The 22,294-nt window shown below is 39.2% G+C and overlaps 1 protein-coding gene across 3 annotated transcripts in view; it reads left to right on the forward strand.

The window, feature by feature from the left end:
* Positions 1 to 22,294, forward strand: part of CCDC149 (coiled-coil domain containing 149) — a 52,131-nt gene continuing 29,837 nt past the window's right edge. For all 3 annotated transcript variants that reach the window (XM_066317157.1, XM_066317158.1, XM_066317159.1), the window contains exons 1-4: positions 1 to 97; positions 8,358 to 8,519; positions 9,046 to 9,084; positions 19,908 to 20,015. In XM_066317157.1, the coding sequence (XP_066173254.1) occupies positions 50 to 97; positions 8,358 to 8,519; positions 9,046 to 9,084; positions 19,908 to 20,015 (357 nt within the window). In that variant the 5' untranslated portion in view covers positions 1 to 49. The remainder of the gene's footprint in view (positions 98 to 8,357; positions 8,520 to 9,045; positions 9,085 to 19,907; positions 20,016 to 22,294) is intronic.

Raw genomic sequence — 22,294 nt, forward strand, 5'->3', positions numbered from 1 at the left:
AGGCCGCGCCGGGAGGAGACGCTCAGCGGCGCCGCGGCCCGCCGGAGCCATGAGCTCCCACCGCAGCGAGAGCGACTGGCAGGGGCTGCTGAGCGAGGTGAGGCGGCGGGGGGGCCGCGGGCCGGGCGCCCGGCACCGGGGCAGGACGGCGGGCGGGCCCGGCCGCTCCCCGCGCCTCGAGGAAATGCCGGGAGAGGGCCGCAGCCGCCGGCAGGGACCCGGCCCGCGGCCGAGAGGGCGGCAGCGGCGGCACAGGCCGAGAGGGCGGCGGGCGCCGAGCGGTGCCGGTCACGGCTGAGCTCTGCGGACACGTCTGCCGCCGGCCCTGCCCGGCTCGGGCCGCGCCACGGCCCTGCGCTGCTGCGGAGCCCCGGCAGCGAGGGCCCGCGAACCTCCCCGTGTATCAGCCTCCCCGGGGCTGCAGAGAGCAGGTTGTAGGCGCTGCTGCTGCGGTTTGGAACCGCCGAGGGCTCCCTGAGCTGCGGGATGGCCGAGGCCGCGGGCCCGGAGGAGCAGCGAGCAGAGCAGCGCAGCCCAGCTGCGGCACTGGCCTGGGTGACCGGGCTGACCCTGTGCCTTCTGCTCTTGCTTCACTTGAATCACATAGGGAAGGGTTTGGGCACCCGGGGTGACACTTGTACTGTGCGAGAAAAGAATGTGATGGCACCGTGACCATGAGCCTCAACAGGTGGATGATTTTCCAGTTACATGAATAGAAACTTTATTGTCCACTGCATCCTCATTAGAACATCCGCAGTGTTTACCGGTACACATTTTCACGTAGGGTAAGTCACCAAACTCAAACCAGCTTGAGGTTAGTAGCCTGTAAAGGAGTGTTATTGAAGACAAATCTGTTTATTAGACAAACTCATGAAGTAGGCTGGCATGCTGTTTTTTACGTTGCATTACTGTAAAAATAGTGGTTTTTTGCTTACAGCTGGCAGATAAAACTTCTGTGCAAATGGCATTGGCCTGGATAAACCTGAGTCTACTGTCCTACAGTATGAGGCACACAGATGAATTCCCCTGTTTTCAGGATGGCTTTGCCTCCATTATGTTAACTGAGTGTAAGGCCTAAGGCCCTGACCTGTCAAAAAAATACTCGAGTTCAGGGTGTTGAACCTGTCACTACTGCTTGTGATTTCAGTGGGGGTTTGTATGGGCCCACATCTGTGCTAGTACAGAACATCCAGAATTGGAGACTGTCTGTGAAGACAGTACTTCCAAAGACACAAAATGATGCAGGAGAAAGTGGAGAGTGCATTTTCAGTAATATCCTGGTTGTGCAGTGTTGAATAATCTGACATCTCATTTCTCAAATGGAGTTTTATTTGGGATGGGGGTGATTTCAGGTGGGAGACAACTCACAAGGTATGTTCAGTGGAAATGTTGCTATTCCTTGCTTTAAAAAGTAATATAGAATTACTTTGGAACTTTTTCACTTTTTATATAGTTTAACCTAAAAACTCAGTCCTAAAATTGAACACTTAGTTCAGCTTAGGGGCTTTTTTATTGTAATGAAGTGTAATGACTGTGCTTAGCTACATTCTTGTAGATACTTAAACATACATATAATTTCTTTTTTTCAGGAAAAATTAGAGGCATTGTGACTTATGTTCCACCTTTCCTTCCTTTCTCTCTGTTTCCACAGCAGGCTTACAGCCTGTTTTTCTGGGTGAAATCTGTCAAGATACAGGTTTTCCTCTTTTGCCTTCCTCTTCCATTGGCTGTTGCGATTCATTCCATGTGTTTTACCCCTTAACTCCAACATTCTAATGGGTCTGTGAGAAAGTGGGTCAGACTTCTGAATTAACTTGTAATAAGGTTTTTGAATTTACCATGTCCCTCAGCAGTACAGATTTTCTCAAGGCCTCCTAGCTTCAGTGTTTGCTGGGTAATTTTTTTCCTCAGCACATTCCATAAAAGTCTTGAAATGCTTTCAAAATACAAGGTAGCATAGGCAAGAAAAGCCATGGTAGCTCTAAACAAACATTCCCATTGCAGATGGTAGACAGTTAAAACATAAGATGGGGTTAAAAATCTTGGTATAAAAGACTAGCAGATGGTGGGTTTAGACCTGTGGTGACATACTTTTTCATTTGCGTGAAAAATTCTCCGGGTTTGAAAGGTAGCAGTAATTGAAATACTTGTCAAAGCAGCTGTAACTTTCAAAACTATGGTACTACAGGTGTTAAGGGAAGTGGTAAGGATGTGTGTTTGGTCCTTATGGACAGAAACTTGTACACACAGCATTTGTTCTTGTAGGTTGCCTTTCATTTTTCATTAGAAAAAAAAAATTGTTTCAGTCTTTTTATATATTTACTCTTCTTTTTCCTTTTGACTTTGGTTCCATTTCAGTGCGTTTCACACACCTTTCTCTGTTTTTGTTATGCCCATCACTAACTTCTTGCTTGTTGTTTTGCCTCCATATCTATGTATTTTTCCACTTATTTTACAGCCAGGCATATTTCAGGCCTAGTGTGCAGCTGGTACTCTGAGCAATCTTTGCACCATATGTACCTTAAGCATTCTTTAACTGAATAGGATGACGTAGGTAGGAATACTGGGACAAAGCCAGCTTAGCAAACACTGAAGGAGCATAAAAGAGTCACTGTTTCCATTGATAATCTCACAAACTGGATGCAGAAGAGCTCACTTTAGGAGCAAGTATCCATATAAATTTTACCTATTCTCCAGCTAAGTTCATGTATTGGTGATGGGTGTATGGAGATATAGATAGTTAGATAGCTATATGAAAGATTAATTACTCTGTTGGGTTACCATGTAATTTTTCTGCTTGGACTCTTGGTGTTTTGTCTAACGTTTATGTCACTCCATGACCCATGTCTAGAGTATTCAAAAGCCAGTGTAAAATTGTAAGGTGAAGGCCTGGTCAAAAACTGCTGGTTTGACACAAGAGACTGAGCTGTAGCAAGAATTTTCTTGCTGGTCGCCCAAGTCCTCCATAAACCAATGATCTTCATAAATCTCAAAATACTATCCCAAGAGTGCATTCCATTCCTCATTCCCATACCTGGAGTTCTTCAAGGCCAGTTTGGATGGGAGTATGAGCAAGGTGGTCTGTGTCCCTGCCCATGGCAACAGAGTTGGAACTAGATGATCTTCAAGGTCCCTCAGATTTGCCAGCTTCTAGAATTAAATCCAATGTCAAAGTGCTTCTCTTTCATTTGTCACATCCCACACATTAGAGTGTTTAGTGTATGCTGTTTACAGCTACTCATATGTGACTATGCCTCCTAAAGTTAAGAGATGTAATTTCCATTTAATTTTTCATTCACAAGAGGCTATTTCTTGTTTATTGACTGTGCATGGTCTTCAGCAGCACAGAGGGAGGTGATATGCTTGTCTCTTGAGCTCCCTTGCCTAGTAATTTTAGACTTACCAAACTGTTGAGCAGTAGTTCTAGTTGAAGTAGCTAGCTTTCAACATGATTTCCAGACATGAGTTCTGAAGAGATACCCAGCCTGCTTGTAATTGGCAGAGCACACCTTTCCCATGGTTCCACATTTTTTTTTCTGTGGACAAGGGAGAAAAAGAAGGAAAAACTGCTGAGATTTTCATGTTTGTATTATCTCTTAACATTCTGTCATGTTTCCTTCTCAAAGAAAGCATGAAATGTAATTCACCAAACCTCTGTGAGGAGCCCAACAGGCTTTGGAGCCACCAATTCAACAGCTTTTCCTAATGTGGACAAATGCAGGGGCTATAGGGAAGAACAAAGTGTAGCAGATACTGTAAGGTCTGTGGTTGGTTGGGTTGGCGCTGTAATGACTTTGACATTTGGAAAATTAAATGAAAATGCTAAAAGAGCTGGCATTGTGATTTACTGCATTCCAAAATTCTCTGGAGCTGTGGGAGAGTGCTGTGAAGACCTGCATGCTGGACTTCTAGGCAACAAAACAAGTGTTTGCTTTTCATCTTTCCACGTTTCAGTTCGGACTGAGACCCACAGGGATGTTGTGAAACAAACAGATATTAATAATGCTATCTGATGCACAGCATACTGAACTTCTGAGGGCTGGGCCCCATCACACAGTAGTGTTAACTACTAAATTGTGGTATTCCTAAATGGCCAGTGAAGATGATGTTGTGTAGTATTGTCATAAAGACAAGGCATGGTGTTCTGAGGAGCTGCTTATATCACTTGCAGAATCAGTGAAAGATACCAGCCTGCTTTGTGTTTCAGCAGCCAGGAGGCAGCCAGTGCAGCAAAAGCCGGGCAGCAGGAAAAGCGGAGTTGATATGGTGTGATAAAACCAAGGTCACTGCATTATTTCAGGATTTATCAGAGGTAAATCACATCAGGAAGTGAGATGGCAAGCAAATGGCCAGTAATTGTGTATTTCTCTGGATCTGAGTGCTTGACTCTTTCAGATAAGTTAACAGTTTAATCTGAAGTCAAGGGGAGCAACATTATAGAAACACAGTCAACAAACATCCCAAATAGTGAGATTGCAATGCGTTTTGGGACCCTTCAGTTGCTACAACAAAAATTTCTCCAAGAGTACAGTCGGGAAATTTGATAAAACTTAAGGCAGTTTGGTTGCAGTTGGTTCTCTTGTTAAAAGATAATGAGTAGATTTCATGGTTTCTCAGAGAGCATGGTAGATGATAGGTTTCAAGGCCCAGTATAATGTAGTAGGCCTTCGGCATTTGAGGATACAAGACCCTCAAGTGTCAAGAAAAGACAGAATATGATCCACAGTTATTCCAAAGCACAGATTGGAGATAGTATCTCTGCTTTTACTTTCAGAAAATTAGATGTTTTCCATGACATTAATTGTCATTAAATACCAAAATATAGGCCAGTAATTTGTACAAATTAAAAATATCCGATAGGAATTCAGTGTGTTCGTTGGTTTAAAAAAAGAAAGTCTAAAACCTTGACCATGTCCCAGCTTCATCAGATTATTAGACCATGTCTACAGCATCATTAATGAGATCTACCCAGATTTGTCACTAAAAATAGCAATGAACAAATAGTAAGTGTTCGATGTAGAGGGTCACCTTGGAGCAGTTACGCTCTCCTGTAATGCCAGTCTCTTTTTACTCAATTTCACCAAAGTAGTCATCTGGCTGTAAAGCAGTTCAGACAGTAATGTAGGATGTCATATATATTCCTTTAATTATTATGATCTTCCTTGTAGCAATTATAATTTACTTTATTGCAGATAACAGCACATTGGTAGATAAAAGTCACTAGACAGATATGAAAAGTTGTACATTGTAACTTTCAGATTGAATGTATAGCAGCTGGTTCTCATTTAACTTTTTTAAAGTCAGAGATTATTTTGTACCAATTATTAAAAAGAAACAAAAGACAATAAGAACATTTCATAATAACTACAGTGTATAGCAGAATTCACTTGTGTGTTTCACTGATAGACAGCACCTGAGATGTGGGCTTTCCTTCAGCTGCAGGGGAAGAAGTCTCTATATGAGTGAATGCCAGAAGCATCTACTGAATACTTTTCTTTTTCTCAGACTGTTTGAGAAAATTTGCCTTATTGCTTTTATTGCTCCAAAACGACTTGTCACACTCCTGTGTTCTTTTTGACAGCATAACAATTTTGTTGCATTTATTTGTCCATATAAGGGAAATCACTGTTAGGACTCAGTTATTTCCCTGACTAGAACCCATTTCTGGTATACAGTTGTTAGGTCATTTTATGGCCATTATTGCTACATTGTTTTTTAAGATTCAGAAACAAATATATTGAATAACCTCTTTGAGATCTGTCTTTGTGAAATTTGGTTTTCCTTCAGTAATGGTAATGGGAACTGCAAACATAGCCCTGTTGAATAATCAGATTCCACAGAAATGCTCTGGCTTTATTGTTTCTTGTACCATAAGCCCATGGAAACAAATTATTATTTTATTACTGTTTTTATTCTATTTATTTGGAAAAGTCAATATGTGTAAAAGGCAAAAATTACTTCAAAAAGTCTTTTATGTGGTAATTTTTATAGTAAAACTCAAATAGTACATTGAGGAGACATGCCAACATCATCAGTATATAGTTCATCTACTTAAAACAGATTTTAAACAAGGAGGCCATCCTTATTCCTTTTCATTTAGGCCCTTAACATTACTGTCCCCACAATCTGTTTATGGTTTGTTATCCTCAGGCCAATAAGTAGTGGAGAATTCCCCAGCCCCTGCCAGTGCTGCTGTAAAAGGCAAAGCCTTCTCATATGCTCTGCCTCCTTTGCAAGAGGGCTGTGACTCACGGCAGAATCAAGATTTGTTTGCTGCTATGTCTGTAGTTCCTGCTGGGTAACTACTGGGTTTTACAGTCTAATCCACATGCTCTGGTTCACTCCTGACTCTCGTGCACGGTTTCATCCAGCAGCACTAGAGGCAAGGCTTGCAGGCACCTGCAGGTACTCTGGGTATATGAGGCAAGATGTTTGGCTTCTTTCCACTCCCACTGTGTGTGGGGTATAGGCTGCTCTACTCCACACAGGTGTTGGCTGGATGGGCCAGCTTAATTTATTCCCATTCTTCCTAGGATTCTTCCTGTTAAAGGAACAGGCTAGACCACTTGGATCAGGACTTTAGGCTATTGGGTTCTTGGGTTTTTTTAAGTGATTGTGAAGTTTGCTTTTGCTCATTTTTATTTGCAACTACTCTCTCAGATTGTTAACATTTAAAAACAATTTAGCAAAGGCTTATTTTAGAATTACTTAGAGGATGAAACACGGAATAAAAGAAGAGAGATTGACAAATATTTCACTGTAAGGGAAGGAATTACCTTATCAAGTTTGAAGCAGTGTACTATAATCACTTACTGACAATATTAAAGTTTAGCTTCTCATACCTTTCCATCCTTTATCAAGGGATTTGACATTCGTGTAAGGTATCAGTAAGGACATAAGTACATAGGTACACTTGCCTTTGTTGATGCCAAGGCATCATAATCCAGAAAATTTATGGCAGGATTTCAACTTCAGTATTGCCAGAAATAAAATTAATCCAAGGTGGACGTGTCCTTTTTGAGAGTTCAAATCCTTCTTGGAACTGCTTTTCTCATTTCCTTCCTACTTTTTTACAGCTAAGCAGTTACCATTTTTGGAAAAAGTTGTCTGAACTAATATACTAAACTCGCTTTTTCCTTTCTCATTGACTTGAAATTGAGGTTAACAAAGTTAATTCCAAGCAAGGAGTACATACAAAGAATGATTTTTGTCCCAAAGAGCAGCGCTGACTTGAACAGTATGGAAGTGCTGATGTTCTTGCTTTGTGCAAGAGCCCATAATGACAAAGTATTCTTGTCAGAGGATATAATGAAACTATAAATTGTTTTCATGACTGCTGTGGTATTTGGTCTCTTGCAGATCACATTCAGAAAGTATTTAGAGCCATGTCTTATGTCAGTAACATCAGAAACAGAAATACATACTTTAGCATGAGTGGTGTCAAGTGATGGGTAATAAGAATCTGCTGATCGAACATCATGTTAAGTGAAAAAAGTTATCTGAAAGTCCTGATAGGTAACATTGAGGATGACATACACGTTACTCTTCCTTTCAATGGGGAAAGGCAATGAAGCAGATCAGACTAATGCAGAACAGCTAAGATTTGCAAGTTCTGCTTTGCTTAGTGCATGAGCCCTTCACATGATAAGTGCTGGCTGCAGGGGAAGGCTCATCTCTGTCTTCCCTGTCCTTTTAAAGTATTTGCAGCATTCCTGCATTATTTCCCATTTTTTTCACTCAAGCAAGCATGTGCCTGTAGTATCACAGCAGAATTAAGTTTCTTTTACGTGTGGCGTTAGGGCATCACACTGTAATTGTTTCATAGTCGAGGTAAATTTTGGTTATCGTTCATGCAGCCCCTTCTGCTATAACATGGTCCCATTTCAGTGTCCACTTGGGAGGCTGAGCCCAGAGGACATTGCTCATAGTGGGAGAAGGACGGCAGTGGGAAGTGAAGCAGGAACGATTGAAGCAAGAAGCTACCTGGGAACTGGGTATTGGGACCACGTGTAGAAAAGGGATGCAAATGCTCCTTCCTTCTAGCAGCCTTGCCAGGGCTGCTGGGCAAATTGTAAGTTCCTCATATTATTGCATATAAGGAAAAGAATGAGAAACTTAAATTGGTACATTTTTCTAAGTCACAGTGGTTAGGTGAACATGTGGCCTAACAGATGGATTTCAAGCTTTCTATACAAGATATCCCATGATTGTTATTAATAAGGTAAGATGACTTGTGGCAGACTTTGATCTTGTGCAGTCTTCCTCCAACTTTTCAGAGAAGAGCTTGAGCCTCTTGTATCCAGTGCTGGCTTGGGTAGAAATGGCTTGTTTCATGTATGGGTTTTTATCTTCTGCAGTATCTGGTGTGCAAAAGGAAACTGGAAAGTAAAAAGGAGGCATTGCTAATCCTTTCCAAAGAGCTGGACACCTGTCAACAAGAAAGAGACCAGTACAAACTTATGGCCAACCAGCTGCGGGAACGACACCAGTCTCTGAAAAAGAAGTATCGGGAGCTGATTGTAGGTTGTTCTTTATGAAGACTGTATAATTGGGGGACAAAGGTGAACCTCAAAAAAAAAATTGGAAAGAATTCCATAATGGCTGCTGTAAAAATGTTTAGGTACTTGTTTGCAGTAGTCCTGCAGTTGCAGTTGCCCTGATCATATTATTACTCATTTGTTCTGCATTGATGAGGCGGTGCTTGTTATATAGGACACAGAAGTGCATGCTCTGAGGAAATTAGTTTCAGTGATAATTCCATTTAAAAACTGACTGTGATATTATTATTCCACAGCAACTTAATGTACCAGTATGAAAATTAATGCAACACAAATTTGTATTGAACTGTTCTAGAAATATAAACAAATCTTGAAATTTAGAATTTTTTTAAAGTTGAATTTAGAATTAATGGTATTAATCAGCAGTGTTTTAAAAAATTGAAAACATTTTAGTTAAAATACATGTTCTACAGTTAGATTCACAGAATTAATACAGTTTCTGGTTTCAGAAATAAGTTGCAAATAAAATATATCTGTTTATTTGTAGGATGGAGATCCATCACTTCCACCTGAAAAGAGGAAACAGGTAGGAATTTTTTTTTCAGCTGATGTTATTTATCTGCTACAAAAGTACTTTGCAAAAGAGTAAAAATATTAATTACGAAATATGGTAAAAAAACCCAAGCATTTCTAAATATTGCAAAGCTCAGTCTTTAAATTGTGGAATTCTGCTTTTGTCTAAACATTTCACTGTGAAATACCTGAACTACAGAATATATGGCTGTTGCTTTCATGTTCACCTGAGACTGAAATTGGTCAGTGTACAGAGACTTGAGATTGTTCTCCTTGTTGTCTATTCTTCCGTATTGAGTCCTAAAATGGATTTGTGACAGGACTTCTCATGCTTAATGTAAGCTGGGAATGCACTGTCTGCTTTTCATAATTGTTAATTTATTGTTGTGAGTGCTGTTTTCCATTAGGTATTCTCCCAGGCCACTTGGACACTATGAGTTATAAATGGTAAAACAAAGATAATTGCATTTTATGGTTCCCCTGAAAATCTTGCCTGCTCACATCCATTTTTGTTTCTGGATGTCCACATAGTATGTCCCTGTTGAGGAATGTTGGTTGTTACATCTTAAAATTATCTCAATTTTTAGAGAAAAATGTCACCCAAAACTCAATGTGTGGAGCAGGGATATGAGGACAACCTAAAAGAACAAAATTTGTTGCTGTAATTGCTAGTTTTGGAAGTCTTTTAACTATGTTTAAAATATGGTTATTACATTCTGTTAATGGATCAGAAGTTTTACTCATCACCCTTTCCCTGAGAGTTTGCATGTAGTTCTTGTTATTTGCTTAAAATTTTACAGCTTAGGGTTTTGGTTGCTTTAAACTAAACTTCCAGAGGCAATATAATTACTCCTTCAGGCACTTAAACAAATAGCTGCCAAGAAGTCAGTGGCTCAGTGTATAATCATTTAACTTCCTCATTATTTAGCATAATTTATTTGCAATTCTGTTATTTCAACAGAATTCTAATAAAACTTTATGACCAGATACAAGTTTGTGCATTCTGAGTGTTGCTGACGAATATCCAGTTGAAAGAAAAAAACCAAAGCAGTGTATGGATCATTACAGAGATAAGTAGGAAAGGAGATTTGCCATCCCATATCTCTTCTAATTAATCTTTTATCTTTCAAAACAAATAGAACTGACAGTTGTTTCTAAAATACTAGCCAAATTCAGTCTAAATTCAGAAGCTGTGATTGTATTAACTTTTGGCAATTCGTCTTACCAGTGCGAGGTCCTGAAAAACCTTTAATAATCTACCTAGGAGTAATTTTTTTTTCCTGAGAAAGTTATGTATTCATGCTAGGTAGCAGTGAAAAAAATAAAATCTTGTCTTCAAATGAGGTCATCAATGGGTCCCCCCCAGAATAATTTATGTTAGGTTGTACAGTAATAGACTGTTAATGTACTTCTTGAGTTTTCATTTTCCTAGGAAATGTGTCTGTAGCATGCAAGGTGGATAACCTAGGGTAGTTAGTACAGTCTTTCTGAACAAGAGTATAGTTTTGCCTTGAGAAATGTATCAGAGAATAATAAAAGAAAGTTATGAATATTTTTCCATTATTACCATATATTCCTTAGTGTGTTCTCACATAAGAAAGAGTGAAGTTCTCTCTCCCTTTTGTGCTTCTTCCATTCCCTTTTCTCCTGGAATGCTAGATGCGGGCTGGGAGAAGTTTGTGACCTCAGTCACTTTATGAAAGGAGACCCTGATCCTCCAATGGATTCTACATGACACAAAAGTGCATACTGTTTTCATGGTCAGAAATGAGATGAAAACATGAATGAGAGGAAAACATGATATATTTCACAATAATTTGCTAGCTGTTGCATTGTTTGCCACAACTGAGAAAATTACTGCTTACTATTGAAATTTCAGTCTAGAACCTTAAATAAAATAGGTTGGTTAGAATTGCTACTGTCTTCTTCTTCTTGTCTTCATTTTCCCCCTTTATTATCAATTATGTTTGGTAGCTGCTTAAAATGTCTTGTTTTCCACCATGACTTCTCATCCTGTTTTCCAGGGCAGAATTTTCATGGTTCTTACAGAAATATGTAACCAGGCATTTTCTGTCAACAAGCAGCTAATTCAAAATCTGGTTTTGTAAAATTGTTACTTAAAGGTATCTTAAGATGCAGTGCTCTGTAGTGTTTTCCCTCTCAAAGCTGTATTTGCATCTCAGATCTTTTCCAAACTGAACAATTCTTTGACATATGATGATTCTGTCCAAAGATGCCTCTGTGTGTATTCCTTCTGCCAACCAGCAGAAGCAGAAAATGAGAAACAGTGCTACAGAAATCTGTATTTCTACTATAGATGTTCCACCATTAGTGTTGTTCACAGATTGTGAGCTGTCGGTACTTTCCTGGCCCCTCATGCGTAACACTGTCAAATGGTGTGGTTGAAGGTAGTTTTATAATGTCTTATGGTGTCAGGTGTAGAGTAAGTTTTGGATAAATAATAGAGGGGTGAAATATTTCAGGACAATAGGAATTAGGAAGAGGGTATTTTATTAAAATTCAATTCAGATATGGTTGTAATGGTTTAATCCCAGCCAGCAGCCGAAGCTCACACAGCCCCTCACTCACTCCCTCACCAGGGCAATCAGAGAGAGAATCAGAAGGGTAAAAGCTGCAGAACTTGTGGGTCAAGATAAAGACAGTTTAATAGGAAAAGTGAAAGCTGCTCACACAGGCAAACAAAACAAAACAAGGAATTCATTCACAGATTCCATGGGCAGGCATGGTGTTCACCCATCCCTGGGAGAGCAGGGGTCTTTCAACCATAACGGTGACTTGGGAAGACAAATGCCATCACTCCAAACAACCCTCCTTCCTTTTTCTTTCCCCCACTTTATACACTGAGTGTCACATGGTCTGGAATATCCTTTTGGTCACTTTGGGTCATGTGTCCTGGCTTTGTCTCCTCCCAGCCTCCCATGCACCCCCAACTTCCTTGCCAGCATGGCAGTACAAAAGTAGAAGAGGCTTTGGCACTCTGTAAGCCCTGCTCAGCAAGAACAAAAACATCTCCATATTATCAGCCCTGTGTTCAGCTCAAATCTAAAGCATAGCCCCATATCAGCCACTGTGAAGAAAATGAACTCTACCCCAGCTGAAACCAGCGCAATGGTAAACAACAGACACTCTCCATTTTGAAAGACATGTTAAAATATTTCTCTGTCTATGTAGGCTCTGCTGAGCATCCTATATGAATAGGAATTCTACCATTCTACATTTTTGCAATATGTGCTTATATGCATTAGCTGTGATACAGGACATTTTACTGGAAGTTTACTAGGTATCTGTTAGCCAGTATTGCTGCACTGGGAAACTTTAAGAAAAAAACCATAGATTGGATTTCTAGCTTAATATATGCTGCCTATTATTTTTGCCTACATTGCTTAAAATTTCGGTATAGCTTCAGTTTGGGAGAAACTTTGCCATTAAAATAACAAATCAGTGAATCCTTTGACCTTCTATATAAAATGGAAGTTCTTTTAATACAAATGAGATCTTCTGAATAAACAAAGATGAAGTAAAATGCTTGGTTAGGAAAACTGTGCTGGGCCACAGTCCTAAATAGGCTTTCCTTAATTTGATCTCAGTGAGACCGCTCAGTTGGAGATAATGGGTTTGCACTGGGGCTGTGTGTCAAGAATAAAGCTGCAATGCATATGTCAATGGGGAGGCCTTAGATTTGTATTTTAAATGTATAAGGAATCAAATTAAATGGAACTGAATGGCACAAGACCACAGAATAGTTGAGGTCAACTAGTCCAGTCTTGCTCAAACATGACCACTTAGAGCAGGTTGACCATTTTCAGTATGGTTTTGATTCTTTGTGACTCCACAGCCTCTCTGGGCAACCTGTTCCAGTGTTTGAGTGCTCTCACAGAAAAAAAGGGTGAGGGGGGCAAGACCCTTCCTCACCTTCTTGCTGTCCTTTCTAAGGAGCCTGTATCCCTTCATCAGAGCACTCCAGTTGTGTGACCTATCCCACCGATTCTCCGTGATCCCACTGTTTGTAACCCTGTAACTGCATACAGTCTTCAAACTCCTCCTGTTTATTCCCCTTGCTGCACGTGTTAAGAGACCTTGGAGGGGCATCCAAGTGTGCTGGCTCTGTGGTACAGGCTTAGAACTATCCTACAAGGCTGTTCTATAGTAATTTCCTTCTCTACATTCCTGTGGTCAAAGGAATTATGCTTCAGCTCAGTTGCTTTGTTGAATTGCTATGTCCTTTCTCTTCCCATCATCCCAGCCTCTTGGCTTGCCTACCCTGAGATTCCTTATTCCCTCCCACCTAATTTCAAGACTAAATATCTCCTTTTGAAGTTCTCCAGCCTACTGGCAAATACTTTTTTGCCCCATGTAGCCACCTGGATCCTGTGTCTCCCAAGCAGCTGTTGAGCCTTAGAGAGGATCCCATGGTCATATACTGAGTCCCATAGTGTAATGATGACATATTCCTAGTATAGAGTACAGCTTGATGGTTTGTCTTCCTACCAGCCAAAAAGAGAACCTGAAGGTCATGGCCCTTAATGCTGTTACAGTTATCCATAGGTATCCCAAGGCTATTCATTCAAACCAGGATTCTGACTGCTTCAAGAGCCATTGGTATCGCAGCACCATGGTACCCACTCACTGAGATGTCGGTCAGAGAGCTTGTCTCCTGCTAATGAATATGTCTGTGGGCATGACTTTTTGGGGCAGGCATAACGACAGACAGACCAGAGGTTTCAGACAGAAATATGCTGTGACATACCACAAATGGACCCATTTCTATCCCTTTCACTTCCAGCTTCTAGCTCAGTGTACTTGGCTATCACAATTCACTTCTGAAGCAAACTTCAGTGATTACCTTATGCCTGTTCATGACATCATCATAAGCAATTACTAATGTGGCTATTTCTTGTTAATTAATGAATTCACTAAGTTTTGCTAGTGTTGTGTTAAAGTGCAGAAGCTTCATTCAGAGTCCTGTGAGAAAATCTGCAGATAAAATACACTACAGGGTAAGGAATAATTTTGTATTTATCTCACAGTGGTGCTGTGAAGATTAATATGATTTCCTCTTCTCTATGAGGGGTTTGAAGATGAAAAACATTATGCATGCGCTGAATGTGGACTGGTGCACTTTGCTTTGGTTTGTAGGTGCATGTGTTTGACATCTGTAGCATGAGGTAGCAGTTGGAAAACAGTGACATTGTTTGTCCTTCCAACAAATAGAAAGGAATCTTCCCATGGATTTCAAAATGTCCTGGCTCCAAGAGCATAGCCAGTAGAGATATTTTTGTTTCTGGACACTGAAATCTTCTATTCCATTGGTCAGAGCAGGTGGTAGTATATAAAACCTAGAACTTGATAGACACGCTAGGAATCATGCTTTGTGAAGTAACTCCATTGTTTCTTAAACAAATTGGTCTTTGCACTAGCACAGAATCACAGAATAATTTAGATTGCAAAAGATCTCTAACACTGTCAAGTCCAACCATTAACCTAATGCTGCCAAATCCACTAGGGAAGTGTAGGGGAGAAGAAATGCTCGTTCTAATAGATGTGATAGTCTCTCAGGCTTGATGTGTACAACAGCTTCTTCTCTGGTTGGTGTGTCTTAAATTAAAGGAATAGCAAGATACTTGTGCACACTTCTGCACCTGAGTACTCTAAATAAATATTCCATCAATTAATTACAACACTCAAAACATTTAAGAGATTTTGATACTTTTTGTGCATTATCTCAAAGTTTAAGATGTCTTCAGGAGCTCAAGATATTTAGGAGAGGATTTTCTTCTTCTCTTTTTTTATGTCAAGTGACTGCTTGGCAAAGCTTTGATTTTTGGTGTGGTTTTTCTGCATGAAAATATGACCCAAATTAAGTGTATTTTGTTTTGTATACCCAGGATCTGTAATTTTAAGAGTTTTCTCTGGTTTTTCATCTTAAAGAGAAAAATAGAATATTTTTGGGATTTTATTGCAAGGAAGCTATTGCTAAAGGAGGTAGATCATCGGTTCCTATATCTTGGAGTGAACTGTGGTAGCGAATAAGTAAAACAGGTTTTTCTCTATTAATTCAGCCATTGCAATCATATGAATTCATTGGAGGAGAAATGGCATTTAAATTTCTGTTCAGTCACACCCATCAAGTGTGCTGAATGTTTCATCAAACCTTTTTCTCTCAGACCTATAATTTAATGCTCTTCTTTGTTTGAAGGTGTGGCTGGAACAAACATAAAAGACATAATTTGCAATATAGGAATGTTTGTATTTAAAAATACTTTTAAACTGTAAAGATATGTTGGAAGTTTTGCCCTCTTCCCCCTTCCCATATTACTTTTCCAGGTAGTACCCTAAAGGCAAAAAGTTCTTTTTTACTTTTTTTTCAAGTGTCAGGTAAGATTTATGTGCAAGAGAATTGAGAGCTATATTAAAGACCGTTACTATCCATCATTTTTAAAGTGCTGTGAAGAAAAATAACACTGTGTATGTGTAGCTAGATTTGCAAAATGGTTAAAGGAGCCAAATTCTAGTGTAGTGCATAATGCCAGGTATGACTGTTTGGAGTTACTGTTTTTTCTCATCAGGCCATTGGTCACTAGTGAGCAAGGATCTGTTGCTGCCTCACAGGTATTTACTGGCTTATGTTATTAAGTATTTATAGATACTTTTATCAGTATTTTTTTAACACTCATCTGTAGCTAAAAGAGGTCTTTCCCACTTTTTATCCCAAAAAATGTTCTTGCAAATTTTAACAAAGCCTAAGTGGAAAAGGAGGAGGTCTGTGATCCCATCCCATTGAATCTTTCACTCTCTGGTCTGTTCTGATCTATTATGCTTTTTTCCTTTATGTAATAAAGGTAGGCACTTCCTACATGGCAATCTCAGAGCCACCTTTTCCACTTTTCTTCTTAGCTTCTGATGGGATTGTTGGCTGCGGTTGCACTTGCATTTGGTCAGAGGTAAAAGGAAACATACGGGGACATACGGTGACAGTGTCTTATGTCTAGCACTGCAGTGGGGGTTTAGACTGTGCTCAAATCTTGCTCCACTGAGAAGGTGGTTGGGCACTTAAACAGGCTTCCCAGGGAAATGCCTGCAGCACCCAGGCTGCCAGAGTTCAGGCAGCATCTGGACAACACTCCGTATATGCCTTCATCTGGGGTAGTCCTGTGAGGTGGAGGGAGTTGGACTTGATGATCTTTATGAGCCCCTTCCAGCTATTCCTTGAGTCTATGATACATGCAAGCTTCCCATAACAGATGCACATAAAACATCTGTCGTGCTAAAGAGGCTCCAGAGAACCTGCCAGAAGCGGAATGTGGCTGGAGCTCTGGAAGCTTGTCTGATACTGGCCAGTTACAGAGAGGGGACTGAAGCAATACTTGTTATTTTGTATTAGAAACAGCTGCATTGAGAAGCGGGTAGGAGAAAGAGTTTCCACTGCTGCAGGTTGTTGCAGAGGGAAGATGAGATGAGGCAGCAGAAAGGTACCTCTACATATTTCTCTTCTTTATTCATGGCTCAGAAACCTCTCTTCATCAGAGAGATTTAATTTTTTTTGTAGTGTGAGTGAAAGAAGTAAAGTCTTTCACAGTTTCACGAGCCTTTTTAAGGCTTCACCTAAAATCAAAAGAAACTGTCAAAGAAATTGAGTCTAGATAAGTTGAATTTGGCTAATTTACAGAGAGTTGTTCTCAGTTGCATGGGTAAATGATATGAGCCTTATTGTCTGTTGAAGTAACTAGTCGTGGATTTCTGAGTGAATTCTGTGTTTGTTCTATGAATACTGAAAAGAAGTTGCCAAATGGAAAAATAAATTGCCTTGCATAGATTTCTCCCCTTTCCTCAAAAAATACGTGCTTGCAGGTTCACAAAGGCAGTCCTCCATTGTTAGTTTTATCACCTTCCAAGCATATGGTATGTTTTCTTATATATGCCAAAGAAGTGGTACCAAGTCCAGGTATCAATCAACATGTCCTCTTGGCTGGCTGTCCTTAAGCCTAGTAGAGCACTTTTGAAAATCAAATATTTCTCCTTCTATCTACATTTAACCAAGAGTTTTAATAAGGTCTTGCCAAAACCTTTGAAATTTGTAAGAGTCTAAATTATACATTGTATGGAACCTCTAAGCCAGGGAAATGAGTAATTGCTGGAGACTGCTTCTGTGACATAGCTTGGTTGTTTCAGTTTAACAGAAGTACAATACAAGGCTTGCAGGAAGGAGCAAATTTATACTTAGCTCATTGTAATGCTCTTGGCATGGTCAAACAAGGCTGGTTTATTTTGGTGTCTAAAATTCTTTGTTTCAAGTTTCTTCCAAAATATCTGTCGTGAGTATAAAGGTTTTTGTCACGTTAAGTCATTTATATGACTGACAAATAAAATTCAGCATAGAATTGCAACCCCACAGAAATGGTTTTAAAGGAAATAAATCTGAGCAGGAAGATTTAGTATAGGCATGGTAATGCTTTTCCTGCCATTACTGGGAGCCCGGGTTTTAACTACAGACTGCTGAAATCCTGGTGCTATGGTTGTAAACACTGATTAGTGAGATTGAGTTCTTTCCAGGTGTTGAAATTACATGTGCTATTGCAGTGTTAGGAGTTGTTCCAATTCATCATAAAAAGGAACTTTATAAATAGAGATGTTTCAGAGAGGTTTGTACAAATCATATTCCTTTTAACTAACACAGGCTTTATTGAAAGTCAACTTCGTTTAAAAAAATAAAAAAATGGATGTAAGCAGTAGCCATAGATACTTCAGTTTAAATACAATTTCCTGCAAATGTGGGTTTTTTGTTTTCTTTCCTTTAAGCAGCCATTAAGAAGTAGTTCTCGAAACCATTGATTGAAGGTGCTCTGAAGCTCCTTGATTCATTCATCCTGTGAATGACTATTGCACTATTTGTTTAAGAGGTAGGAAAAAATCCACCAAAGCATACATGAGGAATTTTTGCATTGCTTGAATGGTTGTCTTGAAAATAAAATTAGAAGCAGCTTAATTTTAGTCCTGTCTTTCCTATAAATTGGCTATTTAGAGGGGTTCTTTTGCTATTACACTCTTCCCCCAAATTATTTATTCCAGTCTTCAGGTTTGTTGGTAGTTTAAAAAAGGTTTTAATCTCTTCCGAAACTGAAATTTACCTTACTTTCTTTTGAACTTTAGGTTTCAAGCATCAGAAAACATCAGAACTGCAGAAGCTGTAGCAGTGACTTAGGCTTCTTGTTCATCAAGTAGAATATTGTCAGTTTCTTTAGTTATTTTTCCTGTTTAGAAGTTTGAAGCTATTGCTAATTTAGACCAATTGGAATTTGGAATTATCTTCTTCAATAGTAATGTACAAAAATTCTACTTTATGGTAGCTTAATAGTCTAATCCTGCAAATGGTTGTATGCATGCATAGCTATGTTCATGTTACTATTCATGTGCATACATTCTTCTTAATAGTTCTCTTAAATTTAAAGCAGGACACATAGAAATAGTAGTTGTTAGTGAACAAGGAGCAGGATTGCAGTAATGGCTATCAGATACCTTGTTGATTTGACAGTGTATGAGTTGTAAAGAAAAAATTCATGAAAACATCCTATGAGACTCAAGTGGTAGTAGAATCACTGGGTAAACAAGTCAGATTGAAAAAGAGAGATGTCAGAATAGAGAAATGGGGGAGTTGAAAGAAAAGCACAGCAAGTAGGGAATCTAAAACTAAACCTAAAAGACTGAGAGAGAGCTAGGAACAGTCACTTGATGAATTACAGTCAGTTAATGCATTGGCCTCAAATCCAGGGAGTATGTGTAAGGGTGGCTCAGAGACACTGACTCTTGAGGCTTTACTGAGCCACGCTTAGAAGATCCAAAAATTCTTTTTTCATTTCTTTTCATACTCTTGAGATTTATGGCAACGGATGATACACCGAGCTGTCCATAGGCAACGTCTCAAAAGGCTGCACCTTAGCCACTGTGATTCTAACTCACTTAGAAAAGCTGTCATTGGTAGGCTTTTCCTGTGTTGAGTCAATGTTTGTGCATTCATAAGACATTTTTAGAGTAAAAATGGATTAGATTTACCTGTAGTATTTGCTCATTTCCAGATAGTATATATAGGAAAAGAGGAGATTGCATTTATTTCTTGGTTAGTGATCAAGCTGATGGAATTTAATTGTAAGATCATAGACCAGACTGCTTGCCCTGCTAACTTAGTAGGTTAATGTGAATGACTACTTTTAACTTGGATTATTGGATGGGGGAAGGTGGCTGGGTTTTAAACTCCAGCTTTCACCTCTATTTTTCCAGAATCTAGGTGATACTTAACCACAAAAATCAGGTCATGTTTGAAGTTTTGCACTAGTAGATATCCATGGTATGGCTCCATACAGGGGCAGGGACTTTGGCTGACACCCTCTTTACTGACTGGAAATCTGCTCTAAACGCTATTAAGGACTTAAATTGTATGATAATTCTTTCTCAGCTCTGCTTTTTGTCTAATTATATGCAAATTTAAAACTTATTTTGGCAGGTTTTTTATAAGTATTCTGAATTTAATTCTTCCCACCAGCCACAATACTGGAACTGGCATAGGTGTTTTCAGTTTGTCTTGTTTGGGACTTGTGTGCTGTTCTGGGAGTCTGTATGCACTCATGCTGTATGTATTTTCTACTGTGAAAGATAAAGGAACCCAGGTGACTTTTCTTGTTATCTCTCTAATGAAGCATGAAGTGTGGGTACCACCAGCAACAAAAGTGAAGATTGTTGGCAGATAAGGAGTTTCTTTTCAAGCACTACTTAGACTTCTCTCCACAGACACTGACTCCTGACTGATATTTACTCCTTTTCTAGGCAAATCTTGCTCAGCTACTGAGTGAGGCTCAAGATCGAAATAAACATCTTGGAGAAGAGATTGGAGAGCTTCAGCAGAGATTGGGAGAAGTACAAGGGGACAATAAGGTATTACAAACTGCCAGTAAATGGCATGGAATGTGTAAACTGGGCTAGAGTTTTGCATTTACTTCTTAGGAAAACAAATAAAATAGTGGCTTACAGAACTTCTAGAATACTTTAATTACAACAGTGCTTAGAATGGTAAAACTACAGAAGCTGTAAAGGATACCAGTAAGTGCACCTTATTATATATTATTGCATGCTGCTTTTGCTCTGTTGTCCTTAACTCTGTATTTTGTATTTAGCCTTGCTTTAATGCTCTCAGACTTTCTATGTGCCTGTCTTTTTTAAAAAACACAATTTTGTTACTGGTATTTTCTCTTACAAATAAGTAGAGATAAGCATGTATTCTTCATGTGATAATTTTCAGGTTTTTGTACTGAAATGCAAAATGTTAGTAGATGCCAGAGGAGCATAATTTTTCCTTTAAAAATATGGAGTAGTTGATCAGAAACACGTATAGTGAGCTTTCTGCTAAGCCCTCATTCCATTACCCTTACATAACCAATTTATTTCATTGCTAAATTTAGCAAGTTATATGGAACATTTCTCAAAATCTGCCATTTGGTATTAATCAAACTCCTGTTGTCTCCATTAATTGAAATATTTAAACTCAAGCCAAATGTGTGTAACATTCACAGCTGGAGCTTTATGCAAAAGTACTTTCAGAGATCAAACTAGTGAGAAGTTGAATCGTAGAGTTGAGGTGGTTAACAAAGTCAAAAATTGAAACAAACAAAGATAGCTTCCCTCCCTCAAATACAGCTTTAAAATTATGGGATTTTAAAATTTGAATAAAAATTACATGGGTTTAATTTTTCAGATGGAGTTTCTTTCTTTCCATTTAAGATTATTTAATTTATTTTTTTAAGCATAAGTATGTTGTGATAATGCAGGTTTTTTCACTGTTTGTCACAAAATCCTCCCTTGAAGGTGTTCATAGAGCTGGGAAAGGGTCAAGGGAAACTGGAATTTGTAGTATGTGTAGGATTCAGCATAACTTGCTCAACTCTTCAAACACCAGGTTTCCCATTGTTTATTTTCATTTGTGTATTATTGTTTGAACTGTGTTGCAGTGTGGAATTCAGTGCCTTTTAGTTCTCCAATACCAATATTATGCCACACAGCGTTTTCCAAGCCAGTCCTGAACAGATAGCAAGGGTTTGTAAGTACAAACAGAAAACAACGGTAGGAAAAACTACAACACATTTAAATATCAAGGTTATGTACCAGTTGTAGTTCCTTGTGACAATATATGATCTTGGTAACACAGACCCTGTTTGTTTGTGTCTGAACTGGAGGTGTTTAGGTTCACTTTTGTGGGTTAACTTGGTATTAACTAGTTATCTTCATGACATCTGTATCCTCAGCATGAATTTTAATTCATGACCCTTAAAATGAATGGAAAACTACAAAAGGAGTTATTCTGCCCAGTGTACCTTTCCTCTGAAAGGTGCAAAATAGTGCATCACTGCATAAAGAGTGGGAGGAAAGAGCTGCATCAGACACAGATTAATTTAGACTAAGATTTTCATTTTTGGAACCCATTCTTCACTTTCCTAGTAAATGAGAAATGGAGCTTATTTTAGAGTCAGGTTGCTGGTTTTCAAAGTGCCTAAAAAAGCATTGCCATCTCTCTGAGGGATTTAACGCTCTCCTCCTGTGTCAGATTTCTCTCCCTACAAGCTTCAGTGATAAAATTCTAAGCTCGCTCACAAAGCCGTTCTCTTCTGTTCATCAGTTCTTCTGTACTGGCAGCTGGGCTACCTCAGGCACTGGAGTCCAGATAATGCATGGTATATACAAAACCAAAAAAAAACGATAATAATTTGCTTGTTCTAACATTTTTCCCCTGTGTTCTTCTCACTGCTTTTTCCAAAGTGAGGGAGGGCATCCTGCCCAGCTGGTCTACGTCAGCCTTACTTCTGGCAAGAGATGAACAAACAGCTGCTTTTGCAGCAAGTGAAGCTGCTTATGGATGAACAATTCTGCCTGTGTCTGAGCAGGGGTGACTCATGCCGGCTTTGTCACTGAGTGGCAAGAGCTTTGCAGGACTAAAAAAGAAAAAAAAAAACCCTCTTTAAATAACACACATTAGCTCTATTGATAAAGAAATGTTTTGATGGCTTGACTTGTTTTTCACCACTTAAATGTTTGTTACAAGTAGGATACAGTCACTTGGATTAGCAAGAAAACCTTGAACCGGAGATATTTTACTTGTTGAAATCATGTTAAACACGTCATCAGGCAATAAAAAATTACTTGCATTTGGTTTAACTGGAATA

The sequence above is a fragment of the Sylvia atricapilla genome, chromosome 4 (genome assembly GCF_009819655.1).
Source record: "Sylvia atricapilla isolate bSylAtr1 chromosome 4, bSylAtr1.pri, whole genome shotgun sequence".
NCBI classification, from domain to species: Eukaryota; Metazoa; Chordata; class Aves; order Passeriformes; family Sylviidae; genus Sylvia; species Sylvia atricapilla.